The sequence below is a fragment of the Lepidochelys kempii genome, chromosome 1, assembly GCF_965140285.1.
Source record: "Lepidochelys kempii isolate rLepKem1 chromosome 1, rLepKem1.hap1, whole genome shotgun sequence".
In the NCBI taxonomy this organism is placed as follows: domain Eukaryota; kingdom Metazoa; phylum Chordata; order Testudines; family Cheloniidae; genus Lepidochelys; species Lepidochelys kempii.
This window is the reverse complement of record NC_136380.1, coordinates 349,155,657-349,183,475: the sequence shown is the minus strand read 5'-3', so window position 1 is coordinate 349,183,475 and position 27,819 is coordinate 349,155,657. Positions and strand designations below refer to the sequence as shown.

Sequence of the window (27,819 nt, the reverse complement as noted above, 5' to 3'; positions counted from 1 at the left end):
TGAGACCCCCCCCAAGGGGCAGCCGGCGCCCCCTGCCTGACCCCCCTGTCCCCACAGACAGTAAAGCCATCGTGGACGGGAACCTGAAGCTGATCCTGGGGCTGGTGTGGACGCTGATCCTGCACTACTCCATCTCCATGCCCATGTGGGAGGACGAGGACGAGGAGGACGCCAAGAAGCAGACGCCGAAGCAGCGGCTGCTGGGCTGGATCCAGAACAAGGTGCCCCAGCTGCCCATCACCAACTTCCACCGGGACTGGCAGGACGGCAAAGCCCTGGGCGCCCTGGTGGACAACTGCGCCCCGGGTGAGTGACTCCCTGGACCTGCCCCAGACTCCCCGGATCCACCCATACCCCGCAGGACCCTCCGTATCCACCCATACCCCCTGAACCCCCCCATACCTGCCCTGGACCCCCCATATACACCCCTGGACCCGCTGGACCCCACCATATCCCCTGACCTGCCCTGGACCCCCCGTATCCACCCATACACCCTTGGACCCCCTGCCACACCGTATCCCCTGCACCCCCCTGACCTGCCCCAGACCCCCTGTATCCACCCATACACCCCTGGACCCTCTCAGCCCTGCCCCGGATCCTCCCATATCCCCTGTCCCCCCGTCCCCATACCTGCCCTGTACCCCCCCATACCAGCCCCAGATCCACCCATACACCCTCATACCCCCTGTACCTGCCCTGTACCCCCCGTATCCCTGTACCCCTCCATATGCCCCCTGTACTCCCCATATGCCGCACACCCCGCATATGCCCCTGTACCTCCCCTGTTCCCCCATATGCCACCCATACATTCCCATACCTCCCTGTATGCCCCCCACACCCTTGTTCCTGCCCTGTACCCACCCTGTAGCCCTGTACACGTGCCTAGTACACCCCTGCCCTGTACACCCCCAGACATCCACTATATACCCACACCCAGTACACTCCCCTACACGGACGCCCTGCAGACACCCACCTATACAAAGACCCCTACAGACATCCCCTCTTCACCCCCGCAGACACCCCCACCCCCCTGACAGACACCCAGCTCCGATATCCACACACTGTACACACCTGCCCCCCACTCCCTGTACAGCACCCTCCCAGCACACACAGCCCCCCCCGAACCCCCCCAGGGCCTGTGCACCACACTCAACACACAAGGCCATGCCCTGCCCTTCCCCCACTCCCAACATGCAGACCCCACAGCACACGGCAGCGCAAATCCCCCCCCAGACATGTGCCCCCATTCAAGGTGCGCCCCCCCCACCACAGGTACACACACAGGTGTGCCCCCCCCCCCAGCTTGGGGGTCCATGGGCTCCCTGTCCCCCTGCGCACATGACTTGGGGATCCCACAGGTCCCTGTCCCCCATGCACACATGGCTTGTGGGCCCCCATCTCCCCATTTCCCCCCCCCCCAGCTCGGGGGTCCCCCAGCTCCCCCTCCCCCTGTGCACATGGCTTGGGGGGACCCCATCTCCCTATCCCCCCGCAGCTTGGGGGTCCTCCATCTCCCTGTCCCCCTGCGCACACGGCTTGTAGGCCTGCCATCTCCTCTTCCCATCCTGCCCGGCTGCCCTGCTCTGGCAGACAGCTGCTGCATCCCACCCCAGAGGGGGCTGCATTTCAGCGCTGGGGACATGGTACCTGGCAGCGGCCGGGCTTAGCCAGACACCTTGGGTGCCACTGGGCAGGGTAGGGGGGAGCGCAGCACCACGTGGAGGGCGGCTCTGGGCGTGGCACCAACGGGCACATCGCTCTGAGCCTAATATTTGGAACAGTCCAGTTCTCTGCCCTTCGCCAGCTCTCACTGCCTGGGAGCGCCAAGCTCCCAACACGTTCCCAGCCTGGCCGGGCCAATACACCCGTGCCTGCTGCATGGCCCAGATGGGGAAACTGAGGCACGCACAGGGCCAGGCCTGGCTCTACCACTCGGCGCACTCCCTCCGCAGGCAGCTCTAGGCTGGACAGGAGCAAGGAAGGAGCCGTCCTGAGTCCAATCGGGGGGCACAGGAATCTGGCTCCTGTTTGTTTCCTCCCCCCTGCAAGAGTGGGGGGCTCCCATGCCTGTGGAGACCCCAGCAGGGATCCAGGAGCCCCCAGACCAGAGCTGGCACAGTGCCAGGGAAGCCCACAATGCCCCATTGTCAGCAGGGCTCCTGGCGAGACGTATCTCTCTGCCAAGGCCGTGCCTGCCCCGCCCGCCGGTCTGACTCCGTCTCCCAAACTCCTGCCCCATAGGCCTGTGCCCGGACTGGGAGACCTGGGACCCCAACCAGCCGGTGGAGAATGCCCGGGAAGCCATGCAGCAAGCGGACGATTGGCTGGGCGTGCCCCAGGTACGGGACCCAGATGGGGGGCACCCCTGGGCACTCTGGGGCCATTCTCTGGGCGGGGGGGCTCTTGGTGGGGCTGGGGGTTCCCGGGGGCAGGGGTGCGTCAGGGCGGGGGGTCTCTCGGTGGGGCTGGGGGGCTCTCGGGGGCAGGGGCGCGTCGAGGCGGGGGGGTTCTCAGTGGGGGGCAACCCTGGGCACTCTGGGGCCGTTCTCTGGGCTGGGGCACACCCCCCCCCGCATGGGGGCCAAACGGGGGGGCACCCCTGGGCACTCTGGGGCCACTTCTGGGCTGGGGCACACACCCCCACCCGCATGGGGGCCAGATGGGGGGCAACCCTGGGCACTCCGGGGCTGTTCTCTGGGCTGGGGGCAGGCGGGGAAGCCAGGCATGGACACAGCTCCCCCAGCCAGCACCCCGGGAACCAGTTGGGCCTGCTTCCCATCTCAGGGTATACATGGGAGAGTTGCCCCTGGGGCTGGGTGGGCCTGGGTGTCACCCCAGCCTTGTTAGGGACCCAGACAGGGCCTGTCCCTGCGCTGGGGAATGCATCCGGGGCAGCGGAAGGGGGTGTTACACTGGCGCCTCAGGGTGAAGGGGTTGGTGGCTCCCACTCAGCACCTGGCACGGCCCCCAACAGGCTGGCCAGCTGCTGGGAACCCAGGTTGACATTTTCTGCCCCCTCGGCCCCCACCCAAGTCAGGATTGGGGGGCAGCGGAGCCCTGGGGGCAGCACATTGGGGCTGGGGGCTCTTAGGAGGCTGGGAGCTCTGGGGGGGCATGTTGGGGCTGCGGGGTTCTCTGTGGGGTTGGGGGAGCTCTCAGTGGCAGGGGCGCATCAGAGCGGGGGGCTCTCGGTGGGGCTGGGGAGCTCTGGGTGTCAGCTCTAGGGGGCAGGGGCGCGTTGGGGCTCAGGGCTCTTGGTGGGGCTGCGGGGTTCTCGGGGACAGGGGCATGTCGGGGCCAGGGGCTCTCGGTGGGGATGGGGGGTTCTCGGGGGCAGGGGCGCGTTGGGTGGGGGGCTCTTGGGGGGGGCTGGGGGGCTCTGGATGTTGGCTCTCGGGGGCAGGGGCGCGTTAGGTGGGGGGCTCTCGGTGGGGATGGGAGGCTCTCGGGGGCAGGGGCGCGTCGAGTGGGGGGGCTGTCGGTGGGGCTGGGGGTTCCTGGGGGCAGGGGCGCATGGGGCGGGGGGGCTCTCAGTGGGGCTGAGGGTTCCCGGGGGCAGGGGCACGTCAGGGCGGGGGGGTCTCTTGGTGGGGCTGGGGGGCTCTCGGGGGCAGGGGCGCGTCGAGTGGGGGGGCTCTCGGTGGGGCTGGGGGGCTCCTGGGGGCAGGGGCGCATCGGGGCGGGGGGGCTCTCGGTGGGGCTGGGGGGCCCTCGGGGGCACGCCCTGAGCACAGGCCCCGCTCCCTCCCCCCAGGTGATCGCCCCGGAGGAGATCGTGGACCCCGACGTGGACGAACACTCCGTCATGACCTACCTGTCCCAGTTCCCCAAGGCCAAGCTGAAGCCCGGGGCCCCCCTGCGCTCCAAGCAGCTGAACCCCAAGAAGGCCGTTGCCTACGGCCCCGGTAGGGCCCCACCCCTGGGGCTGGGGGGGCCTGGGACAGGGGTACCTGCTCCATAACACCCTGCCCCACGTGGGAGGGGCCCCCGGGAGCCAGGGCTGCAGGCACATCTGGACAGGGCAGGATGGGGGCAGGGACTGGGGGCAGGGAACTGGGTGTGGGGGAGGGGCAGGAACTGGGGCTGTGGGGGAGGGGTAGAAGCGCTCCGGGCAGGGCTATGGGGGAGCAGCCCCGGCTGGTGCCCCCCCCCTGAGCTCCACTGTCCCGGCGCCGCAGGGATCGAGCCCCACGGGAACACAGTGCTGAAGCCGGCCCAGTTCACGGTGGAGACCCTGGAGGCGGGGCTGGGCGAGGTGCTGGTCTACATCGAGGACCCCGAGGGACACACCGAGGAGGTAGGGGCTCCTGGGGGCCGGCCTGCCACTCCCGCACCCCCTGCCCTGGGGATCCCCCTGGTGGGGCCAGGGCAAACAGAGAGCAGGAGCTCTGAGCAGCTGGGTCTAGTGGTTAGACCTGGGGGTCTGGGAGCCAGGACGCCTGGGTTCTAACCCCAGCTCGGAGGGGGGTGGGGTGGGTTCTGGTGGGTCAGAGCTGGGGGCTGGGAGCCAGGACGCCTGGGTTCTATCCCCAGCTCTGACCCTGATTCCCTCTGTGACTCTCAATGATGCCCTGCACCTTGCTGCTCTCCTCTCTCTGGTGGGCACCATGTGAGTGAGTCGCCCTGGGGCACAGCTGGGCACGGCTGGGGCCCTGCTGAGGGTGGGGTGCTGGGGAACAGCCCCCCCTGGCACAGCCTCTGCCCCAGCCTCACCTCTGGGGCCTTCCTCCGCAGGCCAAGGTGGTCCCCAACAACGACAAGAAGCGGACGTACTCGGTGACCTACGTGCCCAAGGTGGCTGGGCTGCACAAGGTGAGCTGCCCGCCCGGCTGGAGCCCCCAGCTGGTGCTGCGGGACGGGGAAGGGCTGGTACCGCTGGCTGGGCCCTGTCGGCCCCTCTGTCCAGGGCCACACAGCTGCTGTGTGAGGGTTGGGGGGGGCTCCCCATGTCCCGGGGGGTGTAACGATGTGGCCTCTGGCGGGACCCAACGGAGAGTGCCAATTCAGGACAAATTGCTTCAAGCAGGGCAGTTACAGCCCCGGACTGGTGGGTCTCCACCTCTAAGGCACCAAACCAGCCAGACAGAGAGGACTTCAGTCTCACCCCACCGGCTAACCACAAGTCACACAAGCAATTTCCTTAGACACTCCAGTTCCCCAGTATCACCACCAGGGCCACTTGTTATGGGGACAACTGGTTATGAAAACCAAGACCCCAGTGAAAGGAAAACGGTTCTCCCGATCCCAAAGGACCAAGCCCCAGACCCAGGTCAATATACAAATCAGATCTTACCCACAAATCCCGCTGTTGCCAATCCTTTAGCATCTAAAATCTAAAGGTTTATTCATAAAAGGAAAAAAGATAGAGATGAGAGCTAGGATGGGTGAGATGGAATCAAGGACATCCAGTGATGGCCAAGTTCTTGGTTCAGGCTTGTGGCAGTGATGGAATAAACGGCAGGTTCAAATCCAGTCTCTGGAGAACGTCCCCAGCTGGGAGGGGTCGTTCAGTCCTTGGTTCAGAGCTTCAGTTTGTAGCAAGGTCCCTCCAGAGGCAGGAAGCAGGACTGAAGACCACGTGGAGATGAGGCAGCTGCCTTTTATCGTCTCCTCCAGGTGGCAGGTCCCCTCACAGCACCAAGATGGCGTTTGGAGTCACGTGGGCAAGTCACATGTCCCTGCATGACTCAGCTCTCTACAGGCCGACGCCATTGCTTACATGTTCGAATCATAGACTATCAGGGTTGGAAGAGACCTCAGGAGGTCATCTAGTCCAACCCCCTGCTCAAAGCAGGACCAATCCCCAACTAAATCATCCCAGCCAGGGCTCTGTCAAGCCTGACCTTAAAAACCTCAAAGGAAGGAGATTCCACCACCTCCCTAGGTAACCCATTCTGGTGCTTCACCACCCTCCTAGTGAAAAGGTTTTTCCTAATATCCAACCTAAACCTCCCCCACTGCAACTTGAGACCATTGCTCCTCGTTCTGTCATCTGCCACCACTGAGACCAGCCGAGCTCCATCCTCTTTGGACCCCCCTTCAGTAGGCTGCTGTCAAATCCCCCCAACTTAGTTTGAAGGCTCCCAGGAGAACTCGGATGTGGATCGGCTTCTCCCAAGGTCCACTGTCAGTTAAGCGTTTCTTGACTGGGCACTTACTGAGAATAGTCCCTTCTCAAGAAGCTGACCAAATGCTTCCCTGAGGCTACTTAGAATCAAACACATTGAGATACAAGTACATAGCCAATGTTCATCACTTCAACCACAACAATGATACACCCATACAGACAGCATAATCCTACCCAGCCAATCCTAACCTGTCCATGACACCTCACACGACAACCTCTGTACAATATTTTCTGCAAATATATATATGATCTACCCGGTCACAGGTTATGTCAGTCACAGAGGGCTGTTCGATTGCTGGATGCGGGGTTCTCCTGCCCTCGCTGCCGTGTCTCCCCCCAGAGGTGGCCGCATTCAGGAGCGTTCAGGCCGGGAAGTGCTCTGGCATGTCACAAGTCCTATGCAAACAGAAGCCCAGCCCCCTCCTGGCCAGGGGGCTCTGCCGCCGCCCCAGTGCCCCCCTGGCTGCGGCTGACCCCTCGCCCGCTCCCTGGGGCCCGGGCAGGGATTCACCCAGCGCTCTCTTGGCCCAGGTCACGGTGCTGTTTGCCGGGCAGAACATCGACAAGAGCCCCTTCAATGTCCATGTGGGCATGGCGCTGGGCGATGCCAACAAGGTGACCGCGCGGGGGCCCGGCCTGGAGCCCGTGGGAAACGTGGCCAACAAGCCCACCTACTTCGACATCTACACAGCAGGTAGGGGTGTGGGGTGGAGGCCAGGGCCTGGGGGGGCTGGGGGAGCCCTGCCAGGATCTGGCACTCATGCTGCCCGTCTGTGCCAGGTGCGGGCACGGGTGACGTGGGCGTGGTCATCGTGGACCCGCAGGGCCGGCGCGACACCGTGGAGGTGGTGCTGGAGGACAAAGGTGACAGCACCTTCCGCTGCACCTACCGGCCCGTGCTGGAGGGACCCCACACCATCTGCGTCACCTTTGCCGGCACCCAGATCCCCCGGAGCCCCTTCGCCGTCAACATCTCCGAAGGTGAGAGCCTGCTCCGTGCCCCCTCGCTGGTGCCCACCCTTCATGCCAGCCCCACAGCCCACCAGGAGGTGCTGGCTGACCCCTCCCCGAAAAGCCAGTGGGGCTGGGGGATCCCTGATGCCAGGGCTGGGAGCGGGGCACAGAGGCGACCCTGGTCAGAGAGCGGGGTGGTAGGGAACAGTCAGCATGGATTCACCAAGGGCAAGTCATGCCTGACTAATCTAATTGCCTTCTATGACAAGATAACTGGCTCTGTGGATGAGGGGAAAGTGATGGACATGTTGTTCCTTGATTTTAGCAAAGCTTTTGACACGGTCTCCCACAGTATTCTTGCCAGCAAGTTAAAGAAGTATGGGTTCGATGAATGGACTATAAGGTGGATAGAAAGCTGGCTAGATTGTTGGGCTCAACGGGTAGTGATCAATGGCTCCAGGTCTAGTTGGCAGCCGGTATTAAGTGGAGTGCCCCAAGGGTCGGTCCTGGGGCCGGTTTTGTTCAATATCTTCATAAATGATCTGGAGGATGGTGTGGATTGCACCCTCAGCAAGTTTGCAGATGACACTAAACTGGGAGGAGAGGTAGATACGCTGGAGGGCAGGGATAGGATACAGAGGGCCCTAGACAAATTAGAGGATTGGGCCAAAAGAAATCTGATGAGGTTCAACAAGGACAAGTGCAGAGTCCTGCACTTAGGACGGAAGAATCCCATGCACCGCTACAGACTAGGGACCGAATGGCTCGGCAGCAGTTCTGCAGAAAAGGACCTAGGGGTGACAGTGGATGAGAAGCTGGATATGAGTCAGCAGTGTGCCCTTGTTGCCAAGAAGGCCAATGGCATTTTGGGCTGTATACGTAGGGGCATTGCCAGCAGATCGAGGGACGTGATCGTTCCCCTCTATTCGACATTGGTGAGGCCTCATCTGGAGTACTCTGTCCAGTTTTGGGCCCCACACTACAAGAAGGATGTGGAAAAACTGGAAAGAGTCCAGCGGAGGGCAACAAAAATGATTAGGGGACTGGAACACATGACTTATGAGGAGAGACTGAGGGAACTGGGATTGTTTAGCCTGCAGAAGAGAAGAATGAGGGGGGATTTGATAGCTCCTTTCAACTACCTGAAAGGGGGTTCCAAAGAGGATGGCTCTAGACTGTTCTCAATGGTAGCAGATGACAGAACGAGGAGTAATGGTCTCAAGTTGCAGTGGGGGAGGTTTAGATTGGATATTAGGAAAAACTTTTTCACTAAGAGGGTGGTGAAACACTGGAATGCGTTACCTAGGGAGGTGGTAGAATCTCCTTCCTTAGAGGTTTTTAAGGTCAGGCTTGACAAAGCCCCGGCTGGGATGATTTAACTGGGAATTGGTCCTGCTTTGAGCAGGGGGTTGGACTAGATGACCTTCTGGGGTCCCTTCCAACCCTGATATTCTATGATTCTATGTTTAGTGTGCGGAGGAGAAGAATGAGGGGGGATTTGATAGCTGCTTTCAACTACCTGAAAGGGGGTTCCAAAGAGGATGGCTCTAGACTGTTCTCAATGGTAGCAGATGACAGAACAAGGAGTAATGGTCTCAAGTTGCAGTGGGGGAGGTTTAGGTTGGATATTAGGAAAAACTTTTTCACTAGGAGGGTGGTGAAACACTGGAATGCGTTACCTAGGGAGGTGGTGGAATCTCCATCCTTAGTTATTTTTAAGGTCAGGCTTGACAAAGCCCTGGCTGGGATGATTTAATTGGGGATTGGTCCTGCTTTGAGCGGGGGGTTGGACTAGATGACCTCCAGAGGTCTCTCCCAACCCTGATATTCTATGATTCTATGGCAGCCTGTGCCTCTGCTGGGTGCTCTGCAGCACTCTGCCCCGGACAGCCTCTGCCCCACGGGGTTGCTGTGCCCTGTCTGCTGCAGCCCGTGGGAAGGGGGGCTCTTAACACCCCCCCACACCGCAGTGGTGGTGCTGATCCCCCTGCCGACCAGGAGACACCTGTCCCTGGTATGCGGCGCCCGGGGCTGCTCTGTGACCCGGAAGCCCCGGGCGACCTCTCCATCCCGCCAGCCCCAGCCCCACCACGCAAACAGGAATCCCTGACTCACCGTGGCTTCCTCCCGCTGCTGGGCTGCCCTGAGATGGCTTCCCCCGCCCCGTTCACACTCAGCCCCACCCGTGGGGGAGCCAGGCCCCTGACGGTGCCCCCCAGGTCCCAGGCAGACCAGCTCCAGCTCCGCAGGCCAGGAGGGTCCAACAGCTCCTGGCCGGCTGGATGCCCGCACAGCGGGGGTTGCGTGGCACAGTGCCTCCCCCAGGAGGAGGGCAGCGAGCCAGGGGTGGGGTCTCTGGGACACTGGCAGGAGTGGGGGGAATGGTGCTGCCGGGCTGGGGCCAGTGGGGTGGGCCTGCTAGGTCCCCTCTAGCCCATGCCCCGGGCCCTGTGCTGCGCCCCCCTATCGCCAGTGGTCTACATATAACAGCCCCAGATATTCCTTAGCTCGCCAGGGGTGTGGTGGGGGGCTCCATTCTTCAGATGGGTAAACTGAGGCACAGGGCAAGCCGGGGTTAGGATGCCCTTGCAGCCTGCTGGGAGCTGCCACCTCTCCCATTGCTCAGTGCCCCTCATTACTGCTAGCCCTGCCCCTCCATTTCTTCCCCCAGCTCTGTGCCTCTCCACCCCCCTGTGACGTTATTGACATGAACTGGAACCGTATAGATCATCGTTGCAACCAAGGTCCTGTAGTGGCACCAAATCTTCTATAAAGGGGGTCAAATAAGGTGTCTAAGACAAGGTTAGGGTTTGCTGCTTAGGAATATGCTCTCTGCTTGCGTGTATCATTGTTGTATTTAAAGTTATAAGTATTGGCTCTCTACTGTCTGTAGTTCAAACTTGTGCTGTGCTTCTGGGTGACACCCCAGACATGTTGGTTCAGCTCTGCCTAGCCGGCTGGATGGCCCATGAAGGACCATCAGCGACACACCTGACCCACTGAGAGAAGGCAGATACACCTTGCGACTCAGCAAGGTACGCAGGGACCTGCCTATGGACAGACCTCTGAGGGTTTTCCAGGCCATGTGAGGGGCAGCTTGTCTCTGGGACAAGGAAAGCAGAGACCACCTGGCAAGAGACTGAGAAAAGCTGCTCCACCTGGTCTTCAATCCTGCTTCTGCCCTCTGGAGGGACTTGGCTACACTGAAGCTCTGAACCAAGGACTGAACGACCCCTCCCAGCTGGGGATGTTCTCCAGAGACTGGATTTGAACCTGTCGTTTATTCCATCACTGCTGCAAGCCTGAACCAAGAACTTGGCCATCACTGGATGTCATTGATTCCATTTCACCGATTCTAGCTCTCATCTGTATCTTTTCCTTTTATGAATAAACCTTTAGATTTTAGATTCTAAAGGATTGGCAACCACGAGATTTGTGGATAAGATCTGACTTGTATATTGACCTGGGTCTGGGGCTTGGTCCTTTGGGATCGAGAGAACCGTTTTTCTTTCACTGGGGTATTGGTTTTCATAACCATTCACCCCCATAACGGGTGGCCCTGGTGGTGATACTGGGGAACTGGAATGTCTAAGGGAATTGCTTGTGTGACTTGTGGTTAGCCGGTGGGGTAAAACCAAAGTCCTCTCTGTCTGGCTGGTTTGGTGCCTTAGATGTGGAAAAACCCCAGCCTTGGGCTGTAACTGCCCTGCTTGAAGCAATTTGTCCTGAATTGGCACTCTCCGTTGGGTCCTGCCAGAACCAGCATCGTTACAGTGGCGTAGTCGTGCTAGAATCCACAGAACCAGGTCAATTAAGCTTTGGTTCAGAACCCCACACTATCCAAATTTGACTTTTGGTATTGAGAGTTTGGTTGGTTAAAGAGCAGTTGCAATGGGTGAGCAAAGAGCATATGAGGGGCTTGATAAAAAAGCCCTGAAAGATTTGTGTTCAGAAAAGAGGATAAGCTTTAGAAAGAAAGCTACAAATCAAGAACTGAGAGCTCTGTTAATGGCCAGTGATCAGAAGGCAGGAGCACAGGGCTTACCTGAGAAGCAATTAGAATGCAGAAGGCAGCAAGTAATCTGCAACTTGAGCATGAACAAAAACTGGCAGATATTCGAATGAGAGCGAAGCAAGCCTTGGCCCAGCTGGAGAAAGAAGCCAAAGAAAGGAATGCTGAATTTGAAAAAGAAGCTGATGAAAGGAAGAAGAAAGCTCACCAGATGCAACAGAAGACGCCCAGACTTCTGCTTCCAGTCAAAAAAGCAATGGAAGAAGAGCAGAAACTGTATCCTCTTGGAAGTCCAGTTTATAACAATGTTGGTACGTTGCATGACTCTGAGCAGTTGTCTGGGTGTAACCAAATGTACCCCAACACTGCCACCTTATACGGAAATGCTCTTACTGTGAATTCAGTAGAGGGTGGCCCCATACATTGTGCCAATGCTCTGGATGGGAGTTGTGGTGAAAAATTCAGAGAGTGTAAAAGTCAATGGTAAAAGCTGTTTAGGGCAAATTACGGCTTCTAACATCACTCTTGTTAAAGCAGATCTAGTGAAAGAGGAAGATTACTTACCAAATAATAGTGTGAATGTTGTAGTCCTCTGTGAGTTTACTGTAAGCGTGCCTTTAGCCAGAATCCACCTTGAATGGGATGGTTCTAAGCATGAAGTTATATGTATGCATCCGATGAAGTGAGCTGTAGCTCACGAAAGCTTGTGCTCAAATAAATTGGTTCATCTCTAAGGTGCCACACGTCCTCCTTTTCTTTTTGTGAATACAGACTAACACGGCTGTTACTCTGAAACATGAAATTATAGTTGGTATAAGGAAGTTACTGCCTAAGGATCTTTTGATTGGGGAAAATATTAAAGCTTTGTTCAGTCCAGGTAGCCAGTCACAGGAAAGGAATGATCTTAAACCTGTGTCTATCATGGGCAATGATTTGCCTGGGGCGGGTTTCTCCGAAGGTTTGTCTAAGGAAAAGAGCAGTTTGTCTGTGAATGAGGTTTCGGAATGTCTGTCTAATGTCTCAGAAGTGAATCTGGAGTTAGATAAAGAGCAGAAAGAACTCATTGGTCAGGACAATGTTTCTCAGGAGCAGATGAAAGTGGATGGTCAGGTGGAAGCCCTAACTGAGGAAGGAAAGGGTCGATTTTTGATGGGTGATGGATTGTTGGCTAGTACAGCTTGTAAAAGTGAACCTGGAAAAGGTAACTGTGATTTGCTGGAAGTACCTCAGAGTAGTGAAAAGAGCAGCAGGTTATCTGTTGGGAGTGGCAATGTGCCTGGTAAGGAAAGTTTGGATGAGCCTAGGCGGCCTTGTGATCTGATGGCTGTGTCCAGTCAGCAGGGTGGGAAGGCGAGGAGAGTGGAAGATGAGTGTCCCTGGACCTTACCTATTACCTGGGTGGAGAATTGGGACAGTGAAGGAAACGTGTCTGTCAGGGGTATTGACTTGCCTATGGAGGGAGCTACCCCGGTCTCCAAGCAGTTGTCTGTGACCAGCCTTGTGTGCTGGGGCTAGGGGAATGAGATCCCAAGCTGGGTGTCAGGTAAAGGAGAATGTGTCTCCGGCTCTTCTTTGTCTGTGGAGCAGACAGAAGGGGCCATTCAGCCTGTGATGGTTGAGGGTCGTGCAGTTGTCTCAGAGCTGGTTCTGGATTCAGCTAAAGCCCAGGAAGGGAAGGGTCCTAAGTTTGTGTCTGCTCGGGAGAATGGCCCTGTAACTAGGTTGCATCCAGTCAGTGTCATGGCAAAATCCCAGAGACCAGACAATTCTGGTGCTTGTATTTTGCCCGTTGCTAGTGTGTGGCTGGGAAAGGGTGTCGCAACTCTGTCTGATCAGGGTGAGATCCTAGCCAGGGCACAAGGAGAGCATGAAGGGGATTTGATTGTGTTACCTACTGAGCGTGTGGAAACCTGTAGCAAGAAGGAAAAGATTCCTGAACTTGTGTGTGGCAAAGGGAAGGAGAATGCTTCTGACCTTTTATCTAGGAAATCTGTCAGTTTGCCTGAAAGGGGATTGTGTAGGAATCCGCCTGATGGTCCAGAGGTGATTCTGGATGTAAGGGAGACCCAGAAAGAGTCTGTTATTGCTCAGGAAAGTGTTCCTCTAGAGCAAGCCCTAGGTGAAGAGGGAAAAGGCAGAATTTCTGTGAAGGATGAATTGTTGCATAGAAAAGCCCCTAGGGAAAGGAATCCTCATAGAGTCTTTGCAAGCAGTTTACAGCAACTGAAGGGTGTGAAAGTGGTTTAACCAAGAAAGTTTCAGTTCCTAACAGCCAGACATTTTCTGCTGTGAATGGATCCACTGACTTTCCTGTTGAAAGATCCAGTGTGGATAGCTCTGAGAAGGTCTCAGATGGAGTGAAAGCTGTTAAGAAAGTTGAACAGTCCTATAACCAAGTGGCTAGGTTTGGCCAGCTTGTGGGGGAGACAAGGTTGTCGAGAGAGGAGTGTCTCCATGCTGATTCGGTAAGTGAACAGTCTGTGTCTCCGGTTCAGAGGGAAGACAGGGTAGCTGAGTCTGCAGAGCAGAACAGCTGGGCAGTTAATCTCTTGAGAATGCAGGGGATGGCCGGTAAACTGTCATCTCCAGGCACTTTGGATATGACTTGTAGTATCTTGGTGAACTTAACATCTAATTCCATGTGGAATCAGAGGTTGGTAATGGAAGGACCACAGAACTTTGAGTCTAGCTTGTTAGTGAAAATGGACGGTATCTCTTTAAAACAGAGTCCAGCCTTGGAATTGGTAGCAGTTTAGGATCTGAAAACTGGTGAACTGGCTCCTGTCTGGGGTAATGCAAATTACTTGGCTGGCAGGGAGAAGATGGACTTGCTAATAGCTGTTAGCACAGAGAGCACACCCAACCAGCCAGTGAATTCTCTTAAGCAAGAGAAATCAGGGTTTGATCCTTCAGGAGGAAAAAGAGAACTTAATTTTATAAAGGGAAGCCACAGGTTAACCCTAAAATGCCAAAACCCCAATGGTATTGAGCCAAAGGTGTGGCATGACAAACATGACTGTAGATGTCAGGTTTCAGAGTAGCAGCCGTGTTAGTCTGTATCCGCAAAAAGAAAAGGAGGACTTGTGGCACCTTAGAGACTAAAAAATTTATTTGCGCATCAGATGCATAGAATGGAACCTATAGTAAGAAGATAGATATATACATACAGATAAGTTGGAAGTTGCCATACAAACTGAGAGAGGCTAATTAGTTAAGAAGAGCTATTATCAGCAGGAGAAAAAAACTTCTGTAGTGATAATCAAGGTGGCCCATTTAGACAGTTGACAAGAAGGTGTGAGGATACTTAACTTAGGGAAATAGATTCAGTATGTGTAATGACCCAGCCACTCCCCGTCTTCTGACTGTAGATGGACACTTGCAATGAATTTGTTATTATTGCTCATGGTAATTTTTGAACTAATGTGTTGCTATTAACAAGAACTGTAAAAATGTACAATGTGCCTAATCTTATGAAAAACCCTTAAACCTGCTCAGAGTGATACATAAAAACACACTTTATGTTAAAAAGGCCTTGTAATACGGATGTTTCACAGTTAGTGCCTGTAAACAGGCTTGAAACTTTTCCCTGGGGAAAAGACATTCCAGACCTAATGTGCTGTATGAAAAGGGAAACTGAGGCACACTACCATATTGCTTTCACGACTAACTGCCAAGATTCCTATACTATGGACAACATTAATATCTACATTGACTATGTTAATTGGGTTCCACACATTTGCCAGAGCTTGTATGAATAAAGTATCAGAGGGGTCGCTGTGTTAGTCTGGATCTGTAAAAGTGGTAAAGAATCCTGTGGCACCTTTACAATTGACCCATTGAGAGAAGGCAGACACGCCTTGCGACTCAGCCAGGTGTGCAGGGAGCTGCCTATGGACAGACTCGGACTGTAACGCTGCTGGTTCTGGTGGGACCCAACGGAGAGTGTCAATTCAGGACAAATTGCTTCAAGCAGGGCAGTTACAGCCCCAGGCTGGGGTTTTTCCTCCTCTAAGGCAAACCAAACCAGCCAGATGGAGAGGACTTTGGTTTTACCCTGCTGGCTAACCATAAGTCACACAAGCAATTCCCTTCGACACTCCAGTTTCCCAGTATCCCCACCAGTGCCACCCGTTATGGGGGCGAATGGTTATGAAAACCACACCCCACTGAAAGGAAAACGGTTCTCTCGATCCCAAAGGACCAAGCCCCAGACCCAGGTCAATATACAAGTCAGATCTTACCCACAAATCTCGCTGTTGCCAGTCCTTTAGAATCTAAAATCTAAAGGTTTATTCATAAAAGGAAAAAAGATACAGATGAGAGCTAGAATTGGTGAAATGGAATCAATGACATCCAGTGATGGCCAAGTTCTTAGTTCAGGCTTGTGGCAGTGATGGAATAAACGGCAGGTTCAAATCCAGTCTCTGGAGAACGTCCCCAGCTGGGAGGGGTCGTTCAGTCCTTGGTTCAGAGCTTCAGTGTAGCCAAGTCCCTCCAGAGGGCAGAAGCAGGATTGAAGACCAGGTGGAGGAGCTGCCGCAGCTTTTTATAGTCTCTTGCCAGGTGGTCTCTGCTTTCCTTGTCCCAGAGACAAGCTGCCCCTCACATGGCCTGGAAAACCCTCAGCGGTCTGTCCATAGGCAGGTCCCTGCGTGCCTGGTTGAGTCGCAAGGTGTATCTGCCTTCTCTCAGTGGGTCAGGTGTGTCGCTGATGGTCCTTCATGGGCCATCCGGCCGGCTAGGCAGAGCTGACACCAGCTTGTCTGGGGTGTCACCCAGAAGCAGAGCACAAGTTTGAACTACAGACAGTAGAGAGCCAATACTTATAACTTTACATACAACAACGATTCACACATATAGAGAGCATAATCATAATCAGCAAATCCTAACCTTGTCTTAGACACCTTATTTGACCCCCTTTATAGAAGATTTGGTGCCACTTCAGGACCTTGGTTGCAATGATGATCTATAGGGTCCCAGATTATGTCAATAGCGTCTCCCCACTCCCCCCCCCCCCGTCCTCCCCCTCCAGGCTAGGTCTGTCTGCCCCCTTGTGAGACAGCCCCTTGCCCTTTGCAGGCTGTGTGTGTGTGTTTAATCCTTCTCCAGCCCCTGCTGTGGGCCTACAGGCTGCCTGGCCTGGGCACAGACACCTGGGTGCCCCGGCTGCAGGGGGTCTAGGCCACCCGGGATGTGAGATCTTCCAAGTGACATGGCCGGGTGCTGGTCCACCGCACATGCCACGCAGAGGGCAAGCTGCTTCCCAGCCTCGGGCCCAGTGCAGCCCCCAGGCCCAGGCCAGCAAGCCAGCTGGGTGACCTGGGTGAGGAGCAGGGGGGTGGCAGCCGGGGCACCTCCCCTCTAAGCTCTCTCTTCTCTATCCCCACAGCCTGCAACCCCAATGCCTGCCGGGCCACGGGCCGTGGCCTCCAGCCCAAGGGCGTGCGAGTCAAGGAGGTGGCTGATTTCAAGGTCTACACCAAGGGCGCTGGCAGTGGCAAGCTCAAGGTCGTGGTGAAGGGGCCGAGTGAGTGCTGGGCAGGAGGGGAAGCTGTGTGGGGCTCGGGTGGGAGGCGAGGGCCAGTGCCCTGGAGCATCACTGGAAAGATCCGTCTCTCTCTGTCAGCCTGTCCTCAGCCGGGGCAGAGCAGCACCTGGGTCAGAGTGCTGGGGAAACTGAGTCACGTGTCGAGCGGGGGTGGGGGGGGTGAGTGTCACTGCTGCCCCCTGCTGGACAGAGCATGGCACACTGGCCGGCTCTGTAGCACAGTGTGTCTGGAGCGGAAGGCGCCAGGTTCTGCCCTACTGGCAACGGACGCGGTGGCTGGGCAGCAGTCCCGCTGCGTGCACTGCCCAGGCCGGGCGGGGTGCTCCCCGGCCTGGTTCGGCTCTCACCGCCTTGCCCCTCTCTCTGCAGAAGGCACGGAGGAGCCGGTGAAGGTGCGGGAGGCTGGCGAGGGGGTGTACGAATGTGACTACTACCCCATGGTGCCTGGCAAATACGTGGTGGCCATCTCCTGGGGTGGCTATAGCATCCCCCGCAGGTAAGGGACCGGCCTGGCGCGTGGCGCTTGGGGCTGGAGCCGTGTCTGGACAAGTGCCGGAGCCTTGCATGCGCGCGTGCGTGGGAGGGGGAGGGGGAGCTCGGAGCGCCCTGGCGGCACTGCCTGCAGATTCCTGCCCAGGGTCGTTCTGCGCTCTCGAGCCGGGGAGTGGCTGAGCCCTGTCACGCTCGTTACACTAGTGGTGTCCCGGGCGCAGAGCAGCAGCCTGGCCGCCCGGGGTCCCCTGGCTCTGACCCTCTGTCTCCTTCGCAGCCCCTTCGAGGTGCAGGTGGCTCCGGAGCCGGGCACCCAGAAAGTCAGGGCCTGGGGCCCGGGCCTGGAGACTGGCGTGGTGGGCAAATCAGCCGACTTCGTGGTGGAGGCGATTGGCACCGAAGTGGGGACCCTGGGTAAGAGGGCGGGCGGTGGGCGGCAGGGAGGGACCTGGAGGAGTGGGCAGTGGGGCCCTCGGGGGTGGAAGGGATCTGGGGGAGCAGGAGATGGAGACCTGAGGGAAGGGAGGGATCTGGGGGAGGTGGCGGCAAAGCCCCGGGAGAAGGAAGGGATCTCGGGGAGCAGACGGCGGGGCCCGGGGGGAAGAAGGGAGGGATATGGGGGGAGTGGGTGGCAGGACCAGGGGGGGCGAGGGGTCTGGGGGAGCGGGGAGCGGGGCCCTGGGGGGAGGAGGGGATCTGGGGGAGCGGGGCCCCAGGGGGAGGAGGGGATCTGGGGGAGCGGGCGGCGGGGTCCGGGGGGGAGGGGGCAAGGGCTCAGGGGGAGCGGGGTGCGTGGAAGGAATTTGCTGAGCATCCCCCCTTTGGTGGGCTTGGGCAGCCTTTGCCATCGTCCCGGGGCCTCGTGGGCTGGGTGGGGGTCGGCGGCTGCGGGGCGGGAGGGGGGCCCTGGCCCAGCCGCTGATGCTGGCCCCCGGCTCCCCCGCAGGCTTCTCCATCGAGGGCCCGTCGCAGGCGAAGATCGAGTGCGACGACAAGGGGGACGGGTCGTGCGACGTGCGCTACTGGCCCACGGAGCCTGGGGAATACGCCGTGCATGTCATCTGCGACGACGAGGACATCAAGGACAGCCCCTTCATCGCACACATCAAGCCGGCCACCAACGAGTACTTCCCAGAGAAGGTACGGCCGCCCCGGCCCTTTCTGGCCTCCCTAGCCCCTGCCCCTGCCACTTGAGCTGCAGGAGACTCTCCATTAGCTCTGTGCAGTACAGGGCCTATGACCCATCAGCTGCAGTCCAACCTTTCTGCCGCCTGTCTGCTCCCCCACTCCGGCTCATCCCCTCTCCCCCTGCCTCCTCAGGCATGGGGGTCCCCTCCCCCAGGAGCCCAGCTCGGGGTGGGTCTCAGGAGACAGGCACAGAAGGAATTTTATAAAACTTTGGCCAGATGGATGAGTCTAAAATTAACTAGGGAAACTGAGGACAGATCCTCTTGGGGGCGGGGGGGCTGGGTGGCTCTCTCAGTGGGGCGGGAAATGGGGCATAGGGCCTTTCTCCTCCAGGGGGCGCTGGTTCTGATCTGGCTCCAGGGCAGGGGACTGGCTGGCCCAGTGGGGTCAGGAATGGGGTACAGGGCTTTTCCCCTCTAGGGGGCGCTGTCTCAGCACAGAGTAAAGATCATTGCCATCCAATAGTTGCATTGGGGCCTGGGTGAAATGAGTTTGGGGGGGTCCCAGCCCCGTTCCCAGGGGTCCCAGCCCCCCATGCACCCTGGCAGGGACAGGCTCTCTCCCCGCAGCGCTGGCATTCGGTGGTGGGAGGCTGGGGTCCCCTCTCCCCTGGGGGGTCCCTTTGGGGCAGGGAGCTGTTGCCCGGCCCACGCAGGGCACGGCGCACCCCGCCCAGTCGTGCGTTCCTGGCGGGCTGCCTGGCTGAGGTCCCGCTCTCCCACGGCAGGTGAAGGCCTTCGGGCCCGGCCTGGAGCCCACCGGCTGCATCGTGGACAAGCCGGCGGAGTTCACCATCGACGCGCGGGGAGCAGGGAAAGCCGAGCTCAAGATCTATGCCCAGGTAGGAGGGGCCCCAGTGGGGGTCTCAGCGCAGGGTACCTTGCTGGGGCCAGCCCTGGCAGGGCATCCGGGGCAGTGCCCCAAGGGCCAATCTCTGCTGAGGACCCAAGCATTACCCAGAGGGCAGGTTCCTGCTTGTGGGGTACACTGGGGGCATTTCCCTGCCGGCATTGGCTGCTGTTGGAGGCTAGGAGACGGGGCTAGATGGGTCCAGGGTCAGGGCTGGTCTCAGTGGTGGCAGATGACAGAACGAGGAGCAATGGTCTCAGGTTGCAGTGGGGGAGGTCTAGGTTGGACGTTAGGAAACACTTTTTCACGAGGAGGGTGGTGAAGCCCTGGACTGGGCTCCCTCGGGAGGGGTGGGATCTCCTTGCCCCGGGATGTCCGTTGGTGCTATTACCACGCAGTTCAGCTATAGTCCCCTCTGGGGCCTGATCCTGGGCTCCACTCAGCACTAAATCCAGAGTTGCTTCTCCTCTCGTGAAGCTGCTCCAAGAAGCCGTCCTCGAAAGCGTCCGGGACTTTATCTCTGCATCCCGTCCTGAGGTGACGTGGACCCAGTCACTATGGGGATAGTTGAAATCCCCCGTTATTACTGAGTTTTCTATTTTTATAGCTTCTCTAATCTCCCGAGCATTTCACAGTCACTGCACCACCCTGGTCAGGCGGTCGGTAATACATCCCCACTGCTGTACTCTGCTTATTGCAGCCTGGAATTTCTCTCTAGGCAGAGTCTTTGGGACAGTTTGATTCATTTGTGATTTTTACTATGAAATGGTAAAATCTTTACTGTAAAATCAGTTGGGCCCACGGCGCGAAGCAGCAGGCAGGCGGGATACCAGGCCAGATGGGCCCACGGCGCGAAGCAGCAGGCAGGCGGGATACCGGGCCAGATGGGCCCACGGCGCGAAGCAGCAGGCAGGCGGGATACCGGGCCAGATGGGCCCACGGCGCGAAGCAGCAGGCAGGCGGGATACCGGGCCAGATGGGCCCACGGCGCGAAGCAGCAGGCAGGCGGGATACCGGGCCAGATGGGCCCACGGCGCGAAGCAGCAGGCAGGCGGGATACCGGGCCAGATGGGCCCACGGCGCGAAGCAGCAGGCAGGCGGGATACCGGGCCAGATGGGCCCACGGCGCGAAGCAGCAGGCAGGCGGGATACCGGGCCAGATGGGCCCACGGCGCGAAGCAGCAGGCAGGCGGGATACCGGGCCAGATGGGCCCATGATCTGATCTGAGTTAGACCGGCTATAAATCCAGTCCAAAGTGAGGAATCCCCCGGAGCACGTGGCACTAGTGGGGTACCAGCCAAAGCCCTGTCCTATGCAGTACCAGGTTCCACAGGGGGAACTGGAGGATCCTCCAGGGAGCAGGAGGGGTGGCTCTCTCTGGCCCGCACACAGCCTGGGGCGGGGGTGACCTTTGCCCTCTGGTGCCCGCCTTGCGGCTGAGCTCCCAGTTGTGCCCACAGGATGCTGAGGGCTTCCCCATTGACATCAAGATCAAGGACAACGGTGACAACACCTTCCACTGCGTCTACGTGCCCACCAAGCCCATCAAACACACCATCATCATCTCCTGGGGCGGGGTGAACATCCCCAAGAGCCCCTTCCGGGTGAGTGACCCTGCCTCTTGCTGGCCCTCCGGTGGGGGACTGAGTGGGCACCGGTGCCCGCCGGCTAGGCACCCCGCCAAGCTCCCAGAGGAGCGACGAGGCAATGGCAGGGCGCTGAGGGGGCTCCTGATTCAGGGGGATCCCAGCCCTCCACTTGGCTTGGAAACATCCCCTTCCCGGCGGTGTCCCAAAGGAGCTGGCCCTGGCGTCCTGCCCAGCCCGCCAAGGATGGAGCGGCCCCCTGTGGGTGTGGGGCGGGGGGCTGGGCCCCGCGGCTAGCCAGGGCCCATGGACACGGCGCGTTGCTCCCGGCAGGTGACCGTGGGTGAGGGCAGCCACCCGGAGAAGGTGAAGGTGTACGGCCCCGGCGTGGAGAAAACGGGGCTCAAAGCCAACGAACCCACCTACTTCACTGTGGACTGCAGCGAGGCCGGGCAAGGTAGGGCTGGCCGAGGGGCTGTGGGGCATCCCTGCTTCTCCATGCCCTCTGCTGGGTGGTGCGCGGCCCCATGGGACTCTAGCTGTGCTCAGGGCACCGCTGTCAGGGCTGCCGTCTGATAGCTTTCAGGGGCCCACGTGTGTAGCGAGCGTGATGGGTCTCAGCCCGATCTCTAGTGGGATGGGCACACCACTATTGCAAACGCCACCATGTTTGTGGGGCCTGGACTGGCCAGCTTGGCTGCGGGTCCGCAGGCTACATGGGGCATGAAGAGCAAGCTGCCCCTTGGCCTCAAAGGATCTCTCGGGGCAGGCCTAGGGGGTTATGGGGGCTGCTTGTGTCCTCCAGCCTCCCCGCCCTTACCCAGGGCTAGAAAGCAAGTCCCCCCCCGTTACCCGGCCCCCACTGTGTGCCAGCCCCCCTGCCCCTGGGGCTCAGCCAGTCCAGCCCCCCATGACCAGCGCCCTGCGTGCCAGCTCCCGCAGCGGCTTGGCTAGCTCCCCGGTGATGGGGGCTGCCTCGGCTTTTGTTGCAGGGGATGTGAGCATTGGGATCAAGTGCGCCCCAGGCGTGGTGGGACCAGTGGAGGCTGACATCGAATTTGACATCATCAAGAATGACAACGACACATTCACAGTGAAGTACACGCCGCCAGGCGCCGGGCGTTACACCATCATGGTGCTCTTCGCCAACCAGGTATGGACTGGTGCCGGGCATTACACCATCATGGTGCTCTTCGCCAACCAGGTATGGACTGGCGCCGGGCATTACACCATCATGGTGCTCTTCGCCAACCAGGTATGGACTGGCGCCGGGCATTACACCATCATGGTGCTCTTCGCCAACCAGGTATGGACTGGTGCCGGGCATTACACCATCATGGTGCTCTTTCCCAACCAGGTATGGACTGGTGCCAGGCATTTCGCCATAATGGTGCTCTTCGCCAGCTGGGTATGGCCTGGCACCAGGTATTACACCATTGTGGTGCTCTTCGCCAGCCGGGTGTGGGACTGATGCTGGGCCCAGGGCAGAGGAATGGCGCATGGGGCCATCTCATCTCAGGGGGGCTCAGACCAGCGTCAAAGCCACCGTTTTCCCCAGGTGCCCCCCCCTTGGGGGGGCATCTCAAGGGGCTCTGTAGGGGGCTCCCTGTGACCTCTCACCCTGGCACTGGGGATACTGTAGGGGGCTCCCTGTGACCTCTCACCCTGGCACTGGGGATACTGGGAGGGACCTGCCATTGGCTGCCCCCCTGAGCCGGCGGGGGTGGGGGCTGGGCTGGGCTGGGCTGGGCGTGCTGCTGTCCCAGGCTAAGGAGGAGGCCCCTGGGGGAGAGTGATGGGAGCCCTGTGGCCAGCGCAGACCCCATGCCTGGGGGCGTCTGTGCTGCTGGAGGGGCCTGGCCGGGGCAGCTCTGGGACCCATGGCTGCGAATTCACGTCCCCACTGGTGGATCCAGCCCACCCGCCCAGCTGCCGTGTTCCACCCCAGAGGGGGCAGCATGTTGGAGCCGGCTGGGCGATTGCCGGGTAGGCGGGGGGCTCCAGGAGGAGAAGCAGGAGGGTCTCCCCCTGTCTGGCCCTCCATGGGATCCTGGCCCCCCAGACTCAGGTTCCAGCCAGCAGGACTTCTCTCACCCCTCTCTTTCCTGTGCCCCCCAGGAAATCCCCACCAGCCCCTTCCGCATCAAGGTGGACCCGTCCCACGACGCCAGCAAGGTGAAGGCTGAGGGGCCCGGGCTCAGCAGGACAGGTGAGGGGGTGTCCGTGGGCTAGGAGGCTGCAGTGCCCCCACCCCCCGGGTCAGGGGATGGGCCCCCCCCAGGCTGGCAGTCCCCCCTGAGCAGTATGGGGCCTGCACAGCACCCGGATGGGAGACCTCTGAAGAGAACTTGGGGTGCTTGCAGGGACAGGGTGGAGCAGGGCGGGGCTCGGCGGGGGGCGCTGTGTGGGGGGGAGCGGGGCAGGGGCTCGACGGGGGGCACTCTCCCAGGCAGTCAGTGCCAGCCCCGATGCCTTGCATGGCACCAGGGGGCGCTGTGTGGCGGGTGGGTGCAGGGCGCCCGGGGGAAGCTGGGCTGGCAGGATGCTGACCCGGCGCCTCGATCCCCTTCCCACCAGGAGTGGAGGTCGGGAAACCCACCCACTTCACCGTGTTCACCAAGGGCGCCGGCAAGGCCAAGCTGGACGTGCAGTTCGCTGGGGCGGCCAAGGGCCCAGCCGTGCGGGACTTCGAGATCATCGATAACCACGACTACTCCTACACCGTCAAGTACACCGCCGTCCAGCAGGTGAGGGGCCGGGGCGCGCGCCAGCCGGGCATCGCCCCCTTCCAGGGCTGGGCATCGCCCTCCCCCGCCCACACACCAGCCAGGCATCGCCCCCTTCCAGGGCCGGGCATCACGCCCACACGCCTGCACGAGCCAGACACCGTCCCCCTACGAGAGCTGGGCATCATCTCCCCTGCACACACACACCTAGACGGGCATCGCCCCCTACTACAGCCGGGCATCACCCTCCCCGCACATGCAGAAGCCAGGCATCGCACATACCCCACCCCATCCCCAGCCGAGCATCGTTCCCCACACGCCCAGCAACCGGAGATCGTCCCCCCCTCCCCCCTGCACACCCACAGCTGGGCTTTGCGGCTCCCTGCCGGGCATCACCCCCCGTCCGTTCCCTGACTCGGTTGCTCTTCCCGCGCAGGGCAATCTGGCTGTGACGGTGACGTACGGGGGGGACCCCGTGCCCAAGAGCCCCTTCACCGTCAGCGTGGCGCCTCCCCTGGATCTCAGCAAGGTCAAAGTGCAGGGACTCAACAACAGTGAGTGGGGGCAGGGCCGCGCCCAGAGACCCGGGGGATGGGCTGGAGGGGCTGGAAAATGCCAGGGTGATGGTTCAGTGGGGTGCAGGAGGAGTGGGTGGAGATGGAGGTGGCACTGCGATGTGTGGCAGGCGAGTGGGTGGGTGGCACTGTGGGGCATGGCGGGCGAGGGGCTGGCACCGTGGGGTGTGGTGGGCAAAGGGGTGTCACTGTGGGGCACAGCAGGCGAGGGGCTGGCATGGTGGGGTGCCAAGGGGGGGCACCATGGGGCTCAGTGGGAGAGGTGCTCGCACTGTGGGGCACAGCAGGCGAGGGGCTGGCATGGTGGGGTGCCAAGGGGGGGCACCATGGGGCTCGGTGGGAGAGGTGCTCGCACTGTGGGGCACGGCGGGCGAGGGGCTAGCATGGTGGGGTGTGGTGGGCAAAGGGGTGTCACTGTGGGGCACAGCAGGTGAGGGGCTGGCATGGTGGGGTGCCAAGGGGGGCACCATGGGGCTCGGTGGGAGAGGTGCTCGCACTGTGGGGCACAGCAGGTGAGGGGCTGGCATGGTGGGGTGCCAAGGGGGGACACCATGGGGCTCGGTGGGAGAGGTGCTCGCACTGTGGGACACGGCGGGCGAGGGGCTGGCATGGTGGGGTGTGTCGGGCGAGGGGCTGACACTGTGGGCGCAGCTCCATTGCCCTGATCTCGCACTGCAGAGGTGGACGTGGGCAGGGACCAGGAGTTCGCGGTGAACACACGTGGTGCCGGAGGGCAGGGCCAGGTGGACGTGAAGATCACCTCGCCCTCCCGCCGGCCCATCCCCTGCAAGGTGGAGACGGGCACTAGCAACGACATCCACACCGTCAAGTACATGCCCCCCGAGGAGGGGCCCTACAAGGTGGACGTGGCCTACGATGGGCACCCCGTGCCGGGCAGCCCCTTCTCCGTCGAGGGGGTGATGCCTCCGGACCCGTCCAAGGTGAGCGGCGGGGGCTGCCTGCGGGCCGGGCACCATCTCCTGTCGCCCTGGTAGCATGCCACGGGTGGAGTTCCTTCACACCCAGCTCCTCAGGCTCCCCCCGGCTCCCCCGCCCACCCGGTCTGCTCCGGGGCGTCTTTGCGGTGCCCCCCAGCTCCCCTCTCCACACCAGGGGGCTGCGCTCCCAGCTCTCGCAGACCGGAGCGATGACAGTGAGGAATTGACCCCCCGGTGCTCTGGTGCCAGGCAGAGAGCAGGCATTGCAGGACACAGGAGGGTGCGACCCGGCTAAGGAGATGCCAGGCAGTGTCCCAGGCTCCAGGGCTGGCAGGGAGGGCTGGGCCCGATGGGGTCCCTCCCAGCCTGCTCCCTGGGGCTGGATCTGGGATCACTTTTTGGGGGGCAGGGTCTGCCACTGCCCAGCCAGGCTGGGGTACCCCCCATGCCATGTAGGGAGACGTAACCCCGACCGGGAGCGGGCAGCCTTCGCGTCTCCTCCCATGGCCAGAGGGGAGAGAAGACATCGCTGGCAGCTGCCCCCAGGGCCGTTCCTGCCCCGCTGATGTGCGCCCGCTCCCATTTCAGGTGTGCGCCTACGGGCCGGGCCTGGAAGGCGGCTTCGTGGGCAAGCCGGCCCCCTTTGCCATCGACACCAAGGGTGCGGGCACTGGCGGGCTGGGCCTGACGGTGGAGGGCCCCTGCGAGGCCAAGATCGAGTGCCAGGACAACGGGGACGGGTCGTGCTCCGTGTCCTACCTGCCGACGGAGCCGGGCGAGTACTCCATCAACATCCTCTTTGCCGAGTCCCACATCCCCGGCTCGCCCTTCAAGGCCAACATCCAGCCGCTCTTCGACCCCAGCAAGGTGACGGCCAGCGGGCCGGGGCTGGAGCGCGGCACAGTGGGTGAGACCGCCACCTTCCTGGTGGACTGCTCCAAGGCGGGCGAGGCCGCGCTCACCATCGAGATCGTCTCCGAGGCGGGGGTCAAGGCCGAGGTGGTGATCCAGAACAACCGCGACGGCACCTACACCATCACCTACAGCCCCGCCTTCCCCGGCACCTACACCATCACCATCAAGTACGGCGGGCACGCCGTGCCCAAGTTCCCCGCCCGCGTCAACGTCCAGCCCGCCGTCGACACCAGCGCCGTCAAGGTCTTCGGGCCCGGCGTGGAGCCACGAGGTGAGGGCCCCGCTGGCTGTCCCCAGACACCCCCTGTCTACCTGTCTGTCTAAATCTGTCTGTCTATTTATCCCGACATCCCCTGTCTATCTACCTGTCTGTCTGTCTCCCCAAACACCCCCGTCTGTCTGTCTGTCTAGCTATCCCCCGACACCCCCATCTGTCTGTCTGTCTAGCTATCCCCCGACACCCCCGTCTGTCTGTCTGTCTAGCTATCCCCCGACACCCCCGTCTGTCTGTCTGTCTGCCCATCCCTGTACACATCTATCTATCTATCTATCTATCTATCTATCTATCTATCTATCTATCTATCTATCTATCTATCCCCCACACACCCTCTCTCTGTCTATCCCTCTAGCCGTCCCTGTACACACCTGTCTCTCTCTCTATCTGCCCCTCCATCCGTCCCCCCCCCCACATCTCTCCCCCTCTGTCCCCATGCCCCCATCCCGTATGTCCCCCTACCCACCCCCCATCTCTGCTCTTTGGGTGTGGCCAGGCCGACCGGCTCCCTCCTGAATGGGGTCCTTTCCCTGGCCCTGTGCAGCTCTGCCTGGCTCCGGGGGTGGGATGGGGGCCCCCCGGGGCCCATTGCCAAGGAAGGGGGTTCCACCAAACGTCCTGCCGGGTACCACCTCAGCCAAGATTCTGGCAGCTGATTGGCACAGCCCGGGCTCCGGCGCGCTGATAGGCCGGTGCGGCGCTCTCTGGGGGGCAGCGGCGCCCGCAGACTGGCACTCACCGCCCGCTCGCTCGCTCCGCCAGGTGTCCTTCGCGAGGTTACCACCGAGTTCACCGTGGACGCCCGCTCGCTCACCAAGACGGGCGGCAGCCACATCAAGGCACGCGTCATTAACCCCTCGGGTGCCAAGACAGAAACCTACCTCACAGACAACGGCGACGGGACCTACCGCGTCCAGTACACGGCCTACGAGGAGGGTAAGGAGCCCTGCCCCCCCAGTCAGGGCCACCCACAGCTCCAGCCCTGGGCTAGGCTATCCCTGCCCTCAACGTGTAGTAGCCCTGACATTCAGACAGCACCATATAGGCCCAGGGTCAGGGTAATTATCCCCAGCATAGAGGGGGAAACTGAGGCACACAGAGAGGTGCACCGACTGGCTGAGGTCACGCTATAAATCAGTGTCCGAGTTGGGAAGGCTGGGACGCCGTGGCCGAGCCGGGGGATGATTTATCGCTGGACCGTAGGGAGCAGGTGCCCTGGGCCGGGCAAGTGGGGGGCGTTCTGGTGCCCAGGCCCTGCCAGCTGCCCTGAGTCTGTGGCTATTGTTAGAGACCTTGGCGTGCTCCGGCCAGGGCGGGGGACTCCAGGTGCACCTGTCGCCTGGGAGCTGGGTCCACAGCCCAACCCTGGTGGGGGTGGGGGTGGTGGATTTGGGATTCGGGGCTTCCTGAAGGAGGATTTCACTGGGGTGGGGGTGGGACAGGTTCCAGCTCAGCTTGGGGAGGGGTGTCCCAGGGGCCTCTATACCCCATGGGGCTGCCTGGGCTGGAGGGGAAGGAACCCATGTCAAACCTGGCCTGGTTTCTCGTGATGGGGAGCAGAGACCAGGCCCCCCCCTTCCCCCAGCTCCAAAATCCCAGTGGGGTCTGGGGGTGCAGCGCCCCTTGGGGACAGA

The 27,819-nt window shown here is 60.4% G+C and overlaps 1 protein-coding gene across 1 annotated transcript in view; it reads left to right on the top strand.

The window, feature by feature from the left end:
- The window catches only part of FLNC (filamin C), a 59,323-nt gene that overhangs the window by 11,585 nt on the left and 19,919 nt on the right, over positions 1-27,819 (top strand). Inside the window, 21 exon segments of the mRNA XM_073328952.2 lie at positions 58-306; positions 2,242-2,339; positions 3,755-3,905; positions 4,179-4,297; positions 4,735-4,812; positions 6,659-6,821; positions 6,908-7,108; positions 16,483-16,620; positions 17,011-17,137; positions 17,411-17,547; positions 18,080-18,273; positions 19,049-19,162; positions 20,632-20,775; positions 21,091-21,214; positions 21,750-21,910; positions 22,876-22,966; positions 23,335-23,504; positions 23,920-24,037; positions 24,737-24,999; positions 25,585-26,182; positions 26,948-27,121. Of these exon segments, the coding sequence (XP_073185053.2) occupies positions 58-306; positions 2,242-2,339; positions 3,755-3,905; positions 4,179-4,297; positions 4,735-4,812; positions 6,659-6,821; positions 6,908-7,108; positions 16,483-16,620; positions 17,011-17,137; positions 17,411-17,547; positions 18,080-18,273; positions 19,049-19,162; positions 20,632-20,775; positions 21,091-21,214; positions 21,750-21,910; positions 22,876-22,966; positions 23,335-23,504; positions 23,920-24,037; positions 24,737-24,999; positions 25,585-26,182; positions 26,948-27,121 (3,612 nt within the window).